The sequence below is a fragment of the Melanotaenia boesemani genome, chromosome 6 (assembly GCF_017639745.1).
Source record: "Melanotaenia boesemani isolate fMelBoe1 chromosome 6, fMelBoe1.pri, whole genome shotgun sequence".
Classification (NCBI taxonomy): Eukaryota; Metazoa; Chordata; class Actinopteri; order Atheriniformes; family Melanotaeniidae; genus Melanotaenia; species Melanotaenia boesemani.
This window is the reverse complement of record NC_055687.1, coordinates 715,788-733,815: the sequence shown is the minus strand read 5'-3', so window position 1 is coordinate 733,815 and position 18,028 is coordinate 715,788. Positions and strand designations below refer to the sequence as shown.

The window sequence follows — 18,028 nt, the reverse complement described above, 5'->3', positions numbered from 1 at the left end:
ATGTTCAGGGCTTCCAGGTCCCGACGGTGGTGAACTCCGGCACATCTCTGCTCCTGAACCTGCAGCCGGGCCAGACAGTGCAGCCACTCACGCTGATCCAGTGTAAGCCGAGCCGACCCATCAGGATCTATGATCTTTGCTAATCACTAATCAATACCTCCTGTCCCCCCAGCCCCGTCTCTGGGTCAACTGGTCCGACCCAGTGTGGGCATGTCCCCGGTCCTCCACCAGGGACAGGCTGTCCAGACCAGACCAGCCCCCACCTTCTCAGGGGGCCCCGCCAAGCCAGGCTCCGCCTTCATGCAGCTGCCCGCCACCCTGACCCTCCGAGCCAGCACCACTGGACCGGGTCAGTATGCTGGACAGGGAGGGGTTCTGTTCAGACCCAGGTCGACGGGTGGACTCACCGATCTCTTGTTTTTTCAGTTAACCTCCAGGTGACCCAGGTGGGTGGAGCCAAGTCCCTAAAGCTGGCAGGTTCCCCCGCCCTCCCCTCAGGTTCAGCCAATGGAGTCAGCCGGGTCACGGCCCCCAGCAGCGGTATGAGTGAGACGGGTCATTACCAGAACTTTATTCATACTGGTTCCTGTAGCTAATTGGCTTGTTAATTACCAACCAAGAAGAACCTAAATCTGAAGGTCTTATAGTTCTGGAACCACTGCAGTCTAACAGACCCATTTCAGACCAGTCTGGGTTCAGGATTTCAGTTCCAACACAGCATTCTGGCCTAGTGTGGAGGTCCTGTTCACTGACCCACTTGAGATCTAAAAGGTTCTGAAATTCACATAAATCTGTCGGATAACAGGCCTGTGTTCTGGACCATCAGACTCCTGGACTGGGCCAGATCCAGACCAGGATCAGGATCTGATGTGTACCAGAAACCTACAGGTCTGTGGTGAAGACAGTCAGAACCTCCTGAACTGGGTCAGGACCACCTCACCACACTGATCTTTAGACTGTGAAGGACCGACATTAACCGTTTCCATTGACCACAGCTCCTCGCCCTGCCCCCTCTGTCACCATGACGCCCAGCGTTACCACGGCGCCAGCATCAGAATCTCCGCGGGTCGTGATGAGCGTGGAGGAGTTTTACTACGGGACGTTCGAGGGCGACCTGAGCCTCAGGAAACCCCAACCTCTGGGGATCAAAACCTCCACCTTCACCTGCCACATCTGCTCCCACCTGGCAGAAAACAACCTGAGGTGAGCCACCATCACCTGGACACACCTGGCTGGTCTGGTTGCAGGCGAAGCATTGTGTGTATACCTGTGTGTGTCTGTGTGTGCAGGCTGATGCAGCATATGTTGCAGCACTCGGAGCTGATTGGAGGAGGCGGAGAGAGGCAGTGCTGCCGGTTCTGTTACCGTCAGTTTTCATCTGAGACTCAGCTGCAAAGCCACCAGGACCAGGTGCATGGCCACGCCCCCTCCTCATGTAAGAACCACACCTGAAATATATACATCTGGATCATACCTGAGTTGTACAATAAGTTGTGTGAACAATAAATACTGCACAGCATGCGTTTACATGAGTAATCACTTTACTGTAATAATCAGATCTGACACGTCTACATCCACATCTTAAGGCGGATTTATGCTCGAACGGCGTCTGAGTGCGGTCGTTTACGGCTTAGCTGACGCTGGTGAGTTCGCTCTCAAACTCGAGCGTAGGGAGAACGCATTGTTTTGGTTTTGTTTCTTTTTTTTTCTCCTGTTTTTGGTTTCTCCTAACCTGAAGATGGGAGCAGGGGGGTATCAGCCGGTAAAACTTTTTTGATGGTTTACTTCTGTTCAGTGGGTATTTCCTGTTTTCAAACAATAATGGCGTTCAGTGTGGGTCCGTGTCTTTATTAGCTTGTGGAAGAAAAAGAAATAACTTGATCAGCCGCTCATCAATTTGATCCACTGGTTAATGTTTTTAAAAACGGGGGTTACCACTCAAATTCAGCAAGAAGCTCAAGATATCCGGCTACACGTGATCCCAAACTGACCAATCACAATGGACTACCTCCACATAGCAGAGGTGCACGCCAGGTCTGGAAGAGGTGCGCACCGGGCTTCTGCGGAGCTATGCAGCGCCTACAGCAGTTACACAGACTCTGCGCGAGTATAAATCTGCCTTTAGCATTAGCTGCTAATGTTAGCGCTCGCAGTTTTAGCATTAGCTGCTAATGTTAGCGCTCGCAGTCGTAGCGTTAGCTGCTAATGTTAGCGCTCGCAGTTTTAGCATTAGCTGCTAATGTTAGCGCTCGCAGTCGTAGCGTTAGCTGCTAATGTTAGCGCTCGCAGTCGTAGCGTTAGCTGCTAATGTTAGCGCTCGCAGTCGTAGCGTTAGCTGCTAATGTTAGAGCTAATAAGCTGTTAAATAGACTATGTGAGTTCTAACAGGATGTTTTTATTATTTTAAAAGAACAGCAGAATAAATGTGTGCTGTTCTGTCAGGCATGTGTCGGATCTGTGAGTGGGCGTTTGAGAACGAGCCAGCCTTCCTGAACCACATGAAGTCCAACCACAAACCAGGGGAGATGCCGTACGTGTGCCAGGTGAGTTTCCTCAACCACTAGGCTCTGCCTCTGACGTTTCTCAGGTGTGATACCTCATCTGTGCTCCTCTATTTACAGGTGTGTTCGTATCGCTCGTCCTTCTACTCAGACGTCCTGCAGCACTTCGCCAGCTTCCACAGAGAGTCTCGCTTCCTTCTCTGTGTCTTCTGTCTGAAAGTCACCAGAAACCCTGCTAGCTACCAGCAGCACCTGCTCAAACACCAGGTAACTATAAGCTCACACACTTGAAGAGTGTAATCAGGTGAATTTGTTGAGAATTTGTTGAAGAGTCAGATTAATCTGTTTCTTCTACCTGTGTCCCCTCCCCATCTTCTCCTGGTGTCTCTCAGGCAAATCAGGCATTCCACTGTAACAGGTGTCGTCTCCAGTTCGTCTTCCTGAAGGACAAAATGCAGCACAAACTGGAAAACCACCGCAGCTTCCGGAGACCGGCTAAGCTTGAAGGACTGCCGCCAGGGTCCAAGGTGAGTCCCACCCATTGTTAGGCCCTGCCCGTTCTATGTTAGGCCCTGCCCCACCCACTGACTCTTAATTCCAGCTCCTTAGGTGTTTTGGTAACAGCAGGCTCCACCTTCTCAGCTAATTGGTTAGTATGTCTCCAGGTGACCGTCAGGACCTATGGGAAACTAAAACCTCCAATGACATCAGCAGGGAGTCGTCTTCTCCAGAGCCCCACTTCCATCATTCAGCCAATCAAAATAAAGACAGACGCTCAGAAACCTCTGGTCCATAAGAGTCCCTCAGTCCCCAGATCCCCCAGATCCCCGACCAAGAGGGGTTCAGGTCGTAGAGACCACGTCAGCAGGTGAGCTAACTACAGGTGAGACAGAACCAGGTGGTGACTTCTGTTTTGACCGTCTCGTCTCCTTCAGGACAGCCTGTGGGGATGGAGACCGCCTGGTCTGTCTGGAGTGTGGAACCGATGCCTCAGATGTATCCGCCCACTACCCGACTCACGTCCACTGTCTCTTATGTCCCTACAGCAGCTGCTGCTCCCGGGCCTACGCCGCCCACATGATCCAGTCAGTACTACACGCTACTACATGTACTACACGCTACTGCACATACTACACATACTACATGCTACTACGTGCTATTACACATTTATCAGACGCTTTTATCCAAAGCGACTTACATTTGAAAGTAAGAACAACACAAGCAAGAATTCAAACAAGATGGACGTCATCATTAAGTTGTAGTCAGACTGCTGGAGTCCTGGTGGACCAGGTGCTGTCATGTAGTGCTAGAGGCAGTGTGTATCTTTTTTTTTTTTTTTTTTTAGTTTTTTGTAAGTCATTTTGTTTAAATCTAAGACGACGATTTCATCAAACATCATCTTGGGCGTAAGTCCACGCAGCTTCTTCAGTACCTGGTTGAACCAAAGATCTGGACAAATCTTTCTACCTCATTCTGAGTAGAAGAGTTAAGCTAAGTGTGGAAATGCTCCTTAAACAACTGAGTCTTTAGCTTGCTTTTAAAAGTGGATAAGGACTCTGCGGATCGGACGGAGTTTGGTAGATGGTTCCACCACCGGGGAACAACAGAGGAGAAGAGTCTAGCTACTGATGTGTAAACCTCATCAGACAGCTGTGTAGGTCTGAGGGATCTCAGGTTTCTGCGGTAGGACACCATTTTTGGAGCCTCTTGAGTGACATGAGGAAGGAAGACAGAGAATTTAACCAGGAAGTGGTCTGAGAGGTGCAGCGGGGTGACGGACAGGTGGGCTGTGGAGCAGTTTCTGGTCAGTACCAAGTCAAGAGTATTACCAGCTTTGTGTGTTGGAGGAGTCTGAACCAGTTTGAGATTGAAAGAGTAGGTGAGAGCCAGAAAGTCAGTCGCTGTGGTTGTCAATGTCTCCCATGACAATTAGTGGTGTGCCATCATCAGGAATGTCAGAGAGAATCATGTCCATTTCAGAGACAAACTCATCTATACTGCCACCCGGAGGCGGTAAATGACCAGAATGTATGCAGTGATGGTGTAGAGACCTTTACTCAGGTGATGAGCAGGTAGCCATAGGACGGAGAGGTAAAGTTCCACTTTGTAGAAATAAGAAAGCCCGTTCCACCTCCCGCCCGTTGTTTGGGTAAATTCTGCATCGACAGAAAGGGCAGCTGGTGTAGCTGTGTTTTCTGGACGGATCCAGGTTTCAGTCAGGGCTAGGACCTGAATGTCTGAGAGATTTATCAATGAACTGATAAATTCTGTTTTGTTCACTGCAGACTGACAGTTCCAGAGACCGAAGGTAACAGAGGGTGTGGCCGACATGCATGCCATTAGAAAGGATGGGTTTTGTGGATTGTGGTGTCTATGGGTCTGTACCATGTCTGACAGGGATGGTTTGAAGCACATTGTGCGTTAATATGGTTGTGAGGAGGTTTAAGCTCGTGCCCTTGCTCGGTGGACTCGCGCAGGTAGACTTGCAGGTCTTTACCCTTTGTGGTTTTAACCCGACGTGCACCATGTGTGGTAAAATACCTGGAGCTGACACAGCTGACCTCACTTTGCTTGACTGAAACCGGCTGAAACCGCCTCTATCTGCTTTACCTGAGCAGTAACCAGTGGGCTCGCGTCACGGCCTCCACTGGTTGTAGAGAGAAGGTGCTAACGACAGAGCCCACACCAGCGATGTAAACAATAACCCGAAACCAAGACAGAAACTCAAGCAGTAACTCACCGAACTGACTGGACCAACCCTGACTGAGTACTACACACTACTACACACTACTACACACTACTACACTCTACTACACACTACTACACACTACTACACTCTACTACACTCTACTACACTCTACTACACTCTACTACACACTACTACACACTACTACACTCTACTACACACTACCACACACTACTACACTCTACTACACACTACTACACTCTACTACACACTACTACACACTACTACACTCTACTACACTCTACTACACACTACTACACTCTACTACACACTACCACACACTACTACACACTACTACACACTACTACACTCTACTACACACTACTACACACTACTACACTCTACTACACTCTACTACACTCTACTACACACTACTTCTCACTACTACACTCTACTACACTCTACTACACACTACTACACACTACTACACTCTACTACACACTACCACACACTACTACACTCTACTACACACTACTACACACTACTGCACTCTACTACACACTACTACACACTACTACACTCTACTACACTCTACTACACTCTACTACACACTACTACACTCTACTACACACTACCACACACTACTACACACTACTACACACTACTACACACTACTACACTCTACTACACACTACTACACTCTACTACACTCTACTACACACTACTACACTCTACTACACTCTACTACACACTACTACACTCTACTACACACTACTACACTCTACTACACTCTACTACACACTACTACACTCTACTACACACTACCACACACTACTACACACTACTACACACTACTACACGCTACTACACACTATTACATGCTACTACACACTATGACACGCTACCACACACAACTACATTCACCACTACACGATACTACACACTACTACACTCAGTACTACAGTAGCTGCTACTCCTGCGTCTACTACTGCTAGTACACACATCGGTTGTAATACCTGCACCCAATTTTGAATGATTGATCAGCTGACTGATCACGTGACCAACGATGTCGTGTCGTTGCAGCCACCACGTCTCTCGCTCCACAGATAAAGTCGTCCCTCTGCACAGACTGCCTCCTCCCTGGTGAGAACCAGTAATCACTGATCAATACCTGCTGATGGGTTTGTGCACTGCTGACCGGGTGTGTGTGTGTGTGTGTGTGTGTGTGCGCGCGCGCAGTGTGTTCCTGCTGCGCTGCTCTCAGTGCGACTTCAGGCCGCAGTCAGCTGATCAGATGGCCAACCACCTGCTGATGAACCCGGAGCATCACAGCGCCACCTGCTGGACGCAGAGTAAGTCTGCACCACACAGACTGATGGAGACCCACATTCCGGATCTGACCTGGATCAACCAGAATCCAGGTCTTTATCTGGACAGGGATCCAGTGAATCTCCTGAAACTGAATTGGTGGTCTGTCTGTCTGTCTGAAACTGGTCTTTTTTCTGTGTGACTTTTCAGCCTTCATCGAACCTGATGTCCAGTTCTGCCACAGCGTCCAGCCATCTACAGACCTCAAGGAACCAGACCAGAACCAGAACTTAATGGACCAGTCCTGGAGGTCGGCCAGTTGTTGGAAACATCCGTCAGAGAGCACTGACACCCAGTTCTCCATCCTCCCCTTCACCTGGTCTTGTGGACCCCACCACAGTCTGTCTAAGAACAGCGATGCCATCGACTTCTTCAGCCTGCTCTTCCCCACCGCCCTCGTAGACCTGATCACCAGGGAGACCAACGCCCACGCCAAGACCTCCCGTTTCCTGGGTTCCTGCCCCTCGGACTGGGTCCCCGTCACCTCCCATGAGATCAAAGGTTTCATTGGCCTGGTCATCCTGATGGGGATCCATAACCTGCCTGATCCATCCCACTACTGGTCCTGGAACCACTTCGACAACAGCTACACCTTCTACCGAGCCATGAGCCTCAAACGCTTCAAGCAGATAGCCGACAACATCCGGATGGGGAGCTTCATCACCAATGACTACCGTAGCACTGGTAAGCACAGCGACTCGCTGCACATCTTCAGGCCTATGCTGGACATCCTGGGTGGAGCCATGTGGAGTGCCTACCAGCCGAACTGTTGCCTGACCATCGACCGGGCCGTGCTGCCCAGCCTGGAGGAGGAGAGCTCCCGCACCAAGGCCAACCCGAGGACCCAGCCCCAGGTGTGGCTGCTCTGTGACTCCAAATCAGGCTACTGCCACCGCTTCTTCATCCAGTTGGGTGAGAATGTGGGCCAGGACCCAGGCTTCGGTGTGGTGCCAGAGCTGGTGAAGGGCCTGGAGGACAAACACCACCAGCTCTACCTGGCAAACTCCCTGACTTCCATCCCACTGATGCAGAAACTTCTGGGTCAGGGCATCTATGCCTCCAGCTCCTTCCCTCCACCCAACCCCATCCTGCCCAGAGAGCTCTGGGAAGAGGGTCAGCTGGAGAAACCCGGGGACTTCCAGCAGAGGCAGTTTGGCCCCCTGTTGGCGACACGCTGGAAGGACAGCAAGGAGATGGGCTGCCTGTCCACGAACGCAGCTCCAGGTGAAGCTGATACTGTTTGGAGGCGGTCTCTATCCAAAGTGGGTGAGCTTGACCCCATCAGCCGGCCCATGGCCTTCCGCCTCCTGCAGGAGAACATGCGGGGGGTCGATATCTGCAAGCAGCTGCTGGCCTGTAACCCTCTGGGGGGAATCCCCCAGGACCGACACTGGCGCAACCTGTTCTGGTTCCTGGTCAACCTGAGCATCGTCAACGCCTTCATCGTGCTGCGCGAGAGCCGCAAGGAGAACCCCCCCGCCTGGGTGCAGGATGGTCTCTTCACCCAGGTCAACTTCCGCAAGCGTCTGGGCAACCAACTCGCCAAGTGTGCCCAGAAACACTTTGAGAATGTGGAGATTGCCAGCTCCCGCGGGGTGAGGGGCGAGATGCCGGAGGAGCCCGTCAAACAGAGACACCGCATGGGAAAGATCAGCAGCATCTCCAAGAGGTGCAAGAACTGCAGCCTGAAGAACGTCCGTCGGGAGAGCGTGTACGGCTGTGTCACCTGCAAGGCCAACCTCTGCAAGCATCCCAGCTGCTTCTGGGAATACCATGGCCTGTCGCCGCTCAACAAAGGTCAGCTCACACAGTACATCAGCCGGCTCGTTACTGAGATCAACACTTACCCGTCTGGTTCTGTTTTTACAGGATCTACAAAAGTTGGATTCGTCAAGGACAGAATAAGGTAGGTGTGTTTTCTACAATGTGATTGGACCAGCGGTGGGAATCTTCACAGTTACGACGGACGACGATTCATGCATTTTTCCTCGTGTGACTACTTCTGCTTAGCGGGAACATGAAACATAGTTGGTCATTTTCGTCATGACAACCAACAAAGGAAAGTGGTTCATCTATTGGTCGATGCGGGATCAGGTTCACTTGAAGCGAACTAAGACCGGGCCAGAGTCTGCTTCTTTGATCTAGATGCGAGCTCGTTCACACCTCCCAAACGAATCCGACTTTCCGAGCAAAGGAAGCCGAAGTTCTTCCACTCGCTAGTGTTTAATGCCGAGGATGTCGTATCTGACGTGTGCATGCCTCAGACGGTCCAGGCAACAAGCTGCCATCATTTCTAGTTCCCCTTTGGCGCTCCTCAACATAGTGTCATTAATTAACCCTTGAAACTCCAGCAGGTCCCCGAGTGTGTAGCTCTGTGTAAAATATAAAAGTTTATTTCATTCACCAGCTAATAACCAAAGAAATATTTAACAATTTCCAGAAGGACTCCCCGAGGTCCACCACCTCCTCCACCAGGAGCCGTACTGTGCAGCTCTGTGGAGGAAACTGTGATGGATAGCTACCCTTTAGGTGATTGCTTAGTGGGTAGAGTGGTCATATTGTAGCCTGCAGGTTGCCAGTTCGAACTCATGTCGAGGTGTCCCTGAGCAAGACACCGAACCCCTAATTGCTCTTAAAGGGTCTTTGGTTGAGCACTTTGCATGGCAGCTTCCGCCATCTGTGTGAATGTGATGTATGATGTAAAGCGCTTTATAAATGCCACTTACCATCTACGGAGGTTTTCCAGACATTTCTATCCCGTCCAGGTTTACAATCCAGCCACTAAATGTAGTTTTATTCAGAGACTCTATCTGGTAAATCCACAATGATCCATGATAACAGCATTATTTATCACATTTCACCATAAAAACATCACCATCACTACTATGTTGCTAAGAGACCTCTATTTAGACCTGGACATGATGATGAAGCCACTTCCTGTCAGACTTTCCACCAATCAGAGAGCTTAGATTGACAGTAACGTCCAATCAGGAGCAGCCAAAGATATTTTTTCTCCTGAAAGCCAAGACTTGAGAGAACAATGAGATGAGAAAAGGTTTGGTCTCTGTTGATCTGTGTGTTATTTCTACAAAGTTCTGTTAGTAATAAATTCTGTTTTCTTCTTCTGGTCGACCTTTATGCTGCTAAATCTATTCATACATTCATTTTACATCATTTTACCTCCCAATCTGACAGCTGTTACACACTGGTTTATACTGGGATTAAAAGCTGTTACACACTGGTTTATACTGGGATTAAAAGCTGCTACACACTGGTTTATACTGGGATTAAAAGCTGCTACAGACTGGTTTATACTGGGATTAAAAGCTGCTACAGACTGGTTTATACAGGGATTAAAAGCTGTTACAGACTGGTTCCTACTGGGATTAAAAGCTGTTACAGACTGGTTTATACTGGGATTATAAGCTGCTACAGACTGGTTCATACTGGGATTAAAAGCTGTTACAGACTGGTTTATACTGGGATTAAAAGATGCTACAGACTGGTTTATACTGGGATTAAAAGCTGTTACAGACTGGTTTATACTGGGATTAAAAGCTGTTACAGACTGGTTTATACTGGGATTAAAAGCTGTTACAGACTGGTTTATGTTGGGATGAAAAGCTGCTACAGACTGGTTTATACTGGGATTAAAAGCTGCTACAGACTGGTTTATACTGGGATTAAAAGCTGCTACAGACTGGTTTATACTGGGATTAAAAGCTGTTACAGACTGGTTCCTACTGGGATTAAAAGCTGTTACAGACTGGTTTATACTGGGATTAAAAGCTGCTACAGACTGGTTCATACTGGGATTAAAAGCTGTTACAGACTGGTTTATACTGGGATTAAAAGATGCTACAGACTGGTTTATACTGGGATTAAAAGCTGTTACAGACTGGTTTATACTGGGATTAAAGCTGTTACAGACTGGTTTATACTGGGATTAAAAGCTGTTACAGACTGGTTTATGTTGGGATTAAAAGCTGCTACAGACTGGTTTATGCTGGGATTAAAAGCTGCTACAGACTGGTTTATACTGGGATTAAAAGCTGTTACAGACTGGTTTATACTGGGATTAAAAGCTGCTACAGACTGGTTTATACTGGGATTAAAAGATGCTACAGACTGGTTTATACTGGGATTAAAAGCTGTTACAGACTGGTTTATACTGGGATTAAAAGCTGTTACAGACTAGTTTATACTGGGATTAAAAGCTGTTACAGACTGGTTTATACTGGGATTAAAAGCTGTTACAGACTGGTTTATACTGGGATTAAAAGCTGTTACAGACTGGTTTATGCTGGGATTAAAAGCTGTTACAGACTGGTTTATACTGGGATTAAAAGCTGCTACAGACTGGTTCATACTGGGATTAAAAGCTGTTACAGACTGGTTTATACTGGGATTAAAAGATGCTACAGACTGGTTTATACTGGGATTAAAAGCTGTTACAGACTGGTTTATACTGGGATTAAAAGCTGTTACAGACTGGTTTATACTGGGATTAAAAGCTGTTACAGACTGGTTTATGTTGGGATTAAAAGCTGCTACAGACTGGTTTATGCTGGGATTAAAAGCTGCTACAGACTGGTTTATGCTGGGATTAAAAGCTGTTACAGACTGGTTTATACTGGGATTAAAAGCTGCTACAGACTGGTTTATACTGGGATTAAAAGATGCTACAGACTGGTTTATACTGGGATTAAAAGCTGTTACAGACTGGTTTATACTGGGATTAAAAGCTGTTACAGACTGGTTTATACTGGGATTAAAAGCTGTTACAGACTGGTTTATACTGGGATTAAAAGCTGCTACAGACTGGTTTATACAGGGATTAAAAGCTGTTACAGACTGGTTCCTACTGGGATTAAAAGCTGTTACAGACTGGTTTATACTGGGATTAAAAGCTGCTACAGACTGGTTTATACAGGGATTAAAAGCTGTTACAGACTTGTTCCTACTGGGATTAAAAGCTGTTACAGACTGGTTTATACTGGGATTAAAAGCTGCTACAGACTGGTTTATGCTGGGATTAAAAGCTGCTACAGACTGGTTTATGCTGGGATTAAAAGCTGCTACAGACTGGTTTATACTGGGATTAAAAGCTGCTACACACTGGTTTATACTGGGATTAAAAGCTGCTACAGACTGGTTTATACTGGGATTAAAAGCTGCTACAGACTGGTTTATACTGGGATTAAAAGATGCTACAGACTGGTTTATGCTGGGATTAAAAGCTGTTACAGACTGGTTTATACTGGGATTAAAAGCTGTTACAGACTAGTTTATACTGGGATTAAAAGCTGTTACAGACTAGTTTATACTGGGATTAAAAGCTGTTACAGACTGGTTTATACTGGGATTAAAAGCTGCTACAGACTGGTTTATACTGGGATTAAAAGATGCTACAGACTGGTTTATACTGGGATTAAAAGCTGTTACAGACTGGTTTATACTGGGATTTAAAGCTGTTACAGACTGGTTTATACTGGGATTAAAAGCTGTTACAGACTGGTTTATGCTGGGATTAAAAGCTGCTACAGACTGGTTTATACTGGGATTAAAAGCTGCTACAGACTGGTTTATACTGGGATTAAAAGCTGCTACAGACTGGTTTATACTGGGATTAAAAGCTGCTACAGACTGGTTTATACTGGGATTAAAAGCTGTTACTGACTGGTTCCTACTGGGATTAAAAGCTGTTACAGACTGGTTTATACTGGGATTAAAAGCTGCTACAGACTGGTTCATACTGGGATTAAAAGCTGTTACAGACTGGTTTATACTGGGATTAAAAGATGCTACAGACTGGTTTATACTGGGATTAAAAGCTGTTACAGACTGGTTTATACTGGGATTAAAAGCTGTTACAGACTGGTTTATACTGGGATTAAAAGCTGTTACAGACTGGTTTATGTTGGGATTAAAAGCTGCTACAGACTGGTTTATGCTGGGATTAAAAGCTGTTACAGACTGGTTTATACTGGGATTAAAAGCTGTTACAGACTGGTTTATACTGGGATTAAAAGCTGCTACAGACTGGTTTATACTGGGATTAAAAGATGCTACAGACTGGTTTATACTGGGATTAAAAGCTGTTACAGACTGGTTTATACTGGGATTAAAAGCTGTTACAGACTAGTTTATACTGGGATTAAAAGCTGTTACAGACTGGTTTATACTGTGATTAAAAGCTGCTACAGACTGGTTTATACAGGGATTAAAAGCTGTTACAGACTGGTTCCTACTGGGATTAAAAGCTGTTACAGACTGGTTTATACTGGGATTAAAAGCTGCTACACACTGGTTTATACTGGGATTAAAAGCTGCTACAGACTGGTTTATACTGGGATTAAAAGCTGCTACAGACTGGTTTATACTGGGATTAAAAGCTGTTACTGACTGGTTCCTACTGGGATTAAAAGCTGTTACAGACTGGTTTATACTGGGATTAAAAGCTGCTACAGACTGGTTCATACTGGGATTAAAAGCTGTTACAGACTGGTTTATACTGGGATTAAAAGATGCTACAGACTGGTTTATACTGGGATTAAAAGCTGTTACAGACTGGTTTATACTGGGATTAAAAGCTGTTACAGACTGGTTTATACTGGGATTAAAAGCTGTTACAGACTGGTTTATGTTGGGATTAAAAGCTGCTACAGACTGGTTTATGCTGGGATTAAAAGCTGCTACAGACTGGTTTATACTGGGATTAAAAGCTGTTACAGACTGGTTTATACTGGGATTAAAAGCTGTTACAGACTGGTTCCTACTGGGATTAAAAGCTGTTACAGACTGGTTTATACTGGGATTATAAGCTGCTACAGACTGGTTCATACTGGGATTAAAAGCTGTTACAGACTGGTTTATACTGGGATTAAAAGATGCTACAGACTGGTTTATACTGGGATTAAAAGCTGTTACAGACTGGTTTATACTGGGATTAAAAGCTGTTACAGACTGGTTTATACTGGGATTAAAAGCTGTTACAGACTGGTTTATGTTGGGATGAAAAGCTGCTACAGACTGGTTTATACTGGGATTAAAAGCTGCTACAGACTGGTTTATACTGGGATTAAAAGCTGCTACAGACTGGTTTATACTGGGATTAAAAGCTGTTACAGACTGGTTCCTACTGGGATTAAAAGCTGTTACAGACTGGTTTATACTGGGATTAAAAGCTGCTACAGACTGGTTCATACTGGGATTAAAAGCTGTTACAGACTGGTTTATACTGGGATTAAAAGATGCTACAGACTGGTTTATACTGGGATTAAAAGCTGTTACAGACTGGTTTATACTGGGATTAAAAGCTGTTACAGACTGGTTTATACTGGGATTAAAAGCTGTTACAGACTGGTTTATGTTGGGATTAAAAGCTGCTACAGACTGGTTTATGCTGGGATTAAAAGCTGCTACAGACTGGTTTATACTGGGATTAAAAGCTGTTACAGACTGGTTTATACTGGGATTAAAAGCTGCTACAGACTGGTTTATACTGGGATTAAAAGATGCTACAGACTGGTTTATACTGGGATTAAAAGCTGTTACAGACTGGTTTATACTGGGATTAAAAGCTGTTACAGACTAGTTTATACTGGGATTAAAAGCTGTTACAGACTGGTTTATACTGGGATTAAAAGCTGTTACAGACTGGTTTATACTGGGATTAAAAGCTGTTACAGACTGGTTTATGCTGGGATTAAAAGCTGTTACAGACTGGTTTATACTGGGATTAAAAGCTGCTACAGACTGGTTCATACTGGGATTAAAAGCTGTTACAGACTGGTTTATACTGGGATTAAAAGATGCTACAGACTGGTTTATACTGGGATTAAAAGCTGTTACAGACTGGTTTATACTGGGATTAAAAGCTGTTACAGACTGGTTTATACTGGGATTAAAAGCTGTTACAGACTGGTTTATGTTGGGATTAAAAGCTGCTACAGACTGGTTTATGCTGGGATTAAAAGCTGCTACAGACTGGTTTATGCTGGGATTAAAAGCTGTTACAGACTGGTTTATACTGGGATTAAAAGCTGCTACAGACTGGTTTATACTGGGATTAAAAGATGCTACAGACTGGTTTATACTGGGATTAAAAGCTGTTACAGACTGGTTTATACTGGGATTAAAAGCTGTTACAGACTAGTTTATACTGGGATTAAAAGCTGTTACAGACTGGTTTATACTGGGATTAAAAGCTGCTACAGACTGGTTTATACAGGGATTAAAAGCTGTTACAGACTGGTTCCTACTGGGATTAAAAGCTGTTACAGACTGGTTTATACTGGGATTAAAAGCTGCTACAGACTGGTTTATACAGGGATTAAAAGCTGTTACAGACTTGTTCCTACTGGGATTAAAAGCTGTTACAGACTGGTTTATACTGGGATTAAAAGCTGCTACAGACTGGTTTATGCTGGGATTAAAAGCTGCTACAGACTGGTTTATGCTGGGATTAAAAGCTGCTACAGACTGGTTTATACTGGGATTAAAAGCTGCTACACACTGGTTTATACTGGGATTAAAAGCTGCTACAGACTGGTTTATACTGGGATTAAAAGCTGCTACAGACTGGTTTATACTGGGATTAAAAGATGCTACAGACTGGTTTATGCTGGGATTAAAAGCTGTTACAGACTGGTTTATACTGGGATTAAAAGCTGTTACAGACTAGTTTATACTGGGATTAAAAGCTGTTACAGACTAGTTTATACTGGGATTAAAAGCTGTTACAGACTGGTTTATACTGGGATTAAAAGCTGCTACAGACTGGTTTATACTGGGATTAAAAGATGCTACAGACTGGTTTATACTGGGATTAAAAGCTGTTACAGACTGGTTTATACTGGGATTTAAAGCTGTTACAGACTGGTTTATACTGGGATTAAAAGCTGTTACAGACTGGTTTATGCTGGGATTAAAAGCTGCTACAGACTGGTTTATACTGGGATTAAAAGCTGCTACAGACTGGTTTATACTGGGATTAAAAGCTGCTACAGACTGGTTTATACTGGGATTAAAAGCTGCTACAGACTGGTTTATACTGGGATTAAAAGCTGTTACTGACTGGTTCCTACTGGGATTAAAAGCTGTTACAGACTGGTTTATACTGGGATTAAAAGCTGCTACAGACTGGTTCATACTGGGATTAAAAGCTGTTACAGACTGGTTTATACTGGGATTAAAAGATGCTACAGACTGGTTTATACTGGGATTAAAAGCTGTTACAGACTGGTTTATACTGGGATTAAAAGCTGTTACAGACTGGTTTATACTGGGATTAAAAGCTGTTACAGACTGGTTTATGTTGGGATTAAAAGCTGCTACAGACTGGTTTATGCTGGGATTAAAAGCTGTTACAGACTGGTTTATACTGGGATTAAAAGCTGTTACAGACTGGTTTATACTGGGATTAAAAGCTGCTACAGACTGGTTTATACTGGGATTAAAAGATGCTACAGACTGGTTTATACTGGGATTAAAAGCTGTTACAGACTGGTTTATACTGGGATTAAAAGCTGTTACAGACTAGTTTATACTGGGATTAAAAGCTGTTACAGACTGGTTTATACTGGGATTAAAAGCTGCTACAGACTGGTTTATACAGGGATTAAAAGCTGTTACAGACTGGTTCCTACTGGGATTAAAAGCTGTTACAGACTGGTTTATACTGGGATTAAAAGCTGCTACAGACTGGTTTATACTGGGATTAAAAGCTGCTACAGACTGGTTTATACTGGGATTAAAAGCTGCTACAGACTGGTTTATACTGGGATTAAAAGCTGTTACTGACTGGTTCCTACTGGGATTAAAAGCTGTTACAGACTGGTTTATACTGGGATTAAAAGCTGCTACAGACTGGTTCATACTGGGATTAAAAGCTGTTACAGACTGGTTTATACTGGGATTAAAAGATGCTACAGACTGGTTTATACTGGGATTAAAAGCTGTTACAGACTGGTTTATACTGGGATTAAAAGCTGTTACAGACTGGTTTATACTGGGATTAAAAGCTGTTACAGACTGGTTTATGTTGGGATTAAAAGCTGCTACAGACTGGTTTATGCTGGGATTAAAAGCTGCTACAGACTGGTTTATACTGGGATTAAAAGCTGTTACAGACTGGTTTATACTGGGATTAAAAGCTGCTACAGACTGGTTTATACTGGGATTAAAAGATGCTACAGACTGGTTTATACTGGGATTAAAAGCTGTTACAGACTGGTTTATACTGGGATTAAAAGCTGTTACAGACTAGTTTATACTGGGATTAAAAGCTGTTACAGACTGGTTTATACTGGGATTAAAAGCTGCTACAGACTGGTTTATACAGGGATTAAAAGCTGTTACAGACTGGTTCCTACTGGGATTAAAAGCTGTTACAGACTGGTTTATACTGGGATTAGAAGCTGCTACAGACTGGTTTATACTGGGATTAAAAACTGCTACAGACTGGTTTATACTGGGATTAAAAGCTGTTGCAGACTGGTTTATGCTGGGATTAAAAGCTGCTACAGACTGGTTTATACTGGGATTAAAAGATGCTACACACTGGTTTATACTGGGATTAAAAGCTGCTACACACTGGTTTATACTGGGATTAAAAGCTGTTACAGACTAGTTTATACTGGGATTAAAAGCTGTTACAGACTGGTTTATACTGGGATTAAAAGCTGCTACAGACTGGTTCCTACTGGGATTAAAAGCTGTTACAGACTGGTTTATACTGGGATTAAAAGATGCTACAGACTGGTTTATACTGGGATTAAAAGCTGCTACAGACTGGTTTATACTGGGATTAAAAGCTGTTGCAGACTGGTTTATGCTGGGATTAAAAGCTGCTACAGACTGGTTTATGCTGGGATTAAAAGCTGCTACACACTAGTTTATACTGGGATTAAAAGCTGTTACAGACTGGTTCCTACTGGGATTAAAAGCTGTTACAGACTGGTTTATACTGGGATTAAAAGCTGCTACAGACTGGTTCATACTGGGATTAAAAGCTGTTACAGACTGGTTTATACTGGGATTAAAAGATGCTACAGACTGGTTTATACTGGGATTAAAAGCTGTTACAGACTGGTTTATACTGGGATTAAAAGCTGTTACAGACTGGTTTATACTGGGATTAAAAGCTGTTACAGACTGGTTTATGTTGGGATTAAAAGCTGCTACAGACTGGTTTATGCTGGGATTAAAAGCTGCTACAGACTGGTTTATGCTGGGATTAAAAGCTGTTACAGACTGGTTTATACTGGGATTAAAAGCTGCTACAGACTGGTTTATACTGGGATTAAAAGATGCTACAGACTGGTTTATACTGGGATTAAAAGCTGTTACAGACTGGTTTATACTGGGATTAAAAGCTGTTACAGACTAGTTTATACTGGGATTAAAAGCTGTTACAGACTGGTTTATACTGGGATTAAAAGCTGCTACAGACTGGTTTATACAGGGATTA

The 18,028-nt window shown here is 44.6% G+C and overlaps 1 protein-coding gene across 2 annotated transcripts in view; it reads left to right on the top strand.

Annotated features, from left to right (window-relative positions):
* pogzb (pogo transposable element derived with ZNF domain b) overlaps window positions 1-18,028 on the top strand; it is a 30,438-nt gene that overhangs the window by 6,660 nt on the left and 5,750 nt on the right. For both annotated transcript variants that reach the window (XR_006010708.1, XM_041987708.1), the window contains exons 5-18: window positions 9-102; window positions 173-349; window positions 427-540; window positions 996-1,203; window positions 1,290-1,435; window positions 2,443-2,543; window positions 2,622-2,768; window positions 2,894-3,028; window positions 3,167-3,369; window positions 3,437-3,586; window positions 6,271-6,330; window positions 6,427-6,539; window positions 6,706-8,352; window positions 8,425-8,461. Coding sequence is in view for 1 of the 2 variants with exons in the window: in XM_041987708.1 (XP_041843642.1) it covers window positions 9-102; window positions 173-349; window positions 427-540; window positions 996-1,203; window positions 1,290-1,435; window positions 2,443-2,543; window positions 2,622-2,768; window positions 2,894-3,028; window positions 3,167-3,369; window positions 3,437-3,586; window positions 6,271-6,330; window positions 6,427-6,539; window positions 6,706-8,352; window positions 8,425-8,461 (3,332 nt within the window). In the remaining variant the exon portion in view is untranslated. The remainder of the gene's footprint in view (window positions 1-8; window positions 103-172; window positions 350-426; window positions 541-995; window positions 1,204-1,289; window positions 1,436-2,442; window positions 2,544-2,621; window positions 2,769-2,893; window positions 3,029-3,166; window positions 3,370-3,436; window positions 3,587-6,270; window positions 6,331-6,426; window positions 6,540-6,705; window positions 8,353-8,424; window positions 8,462-18,028) is intronic.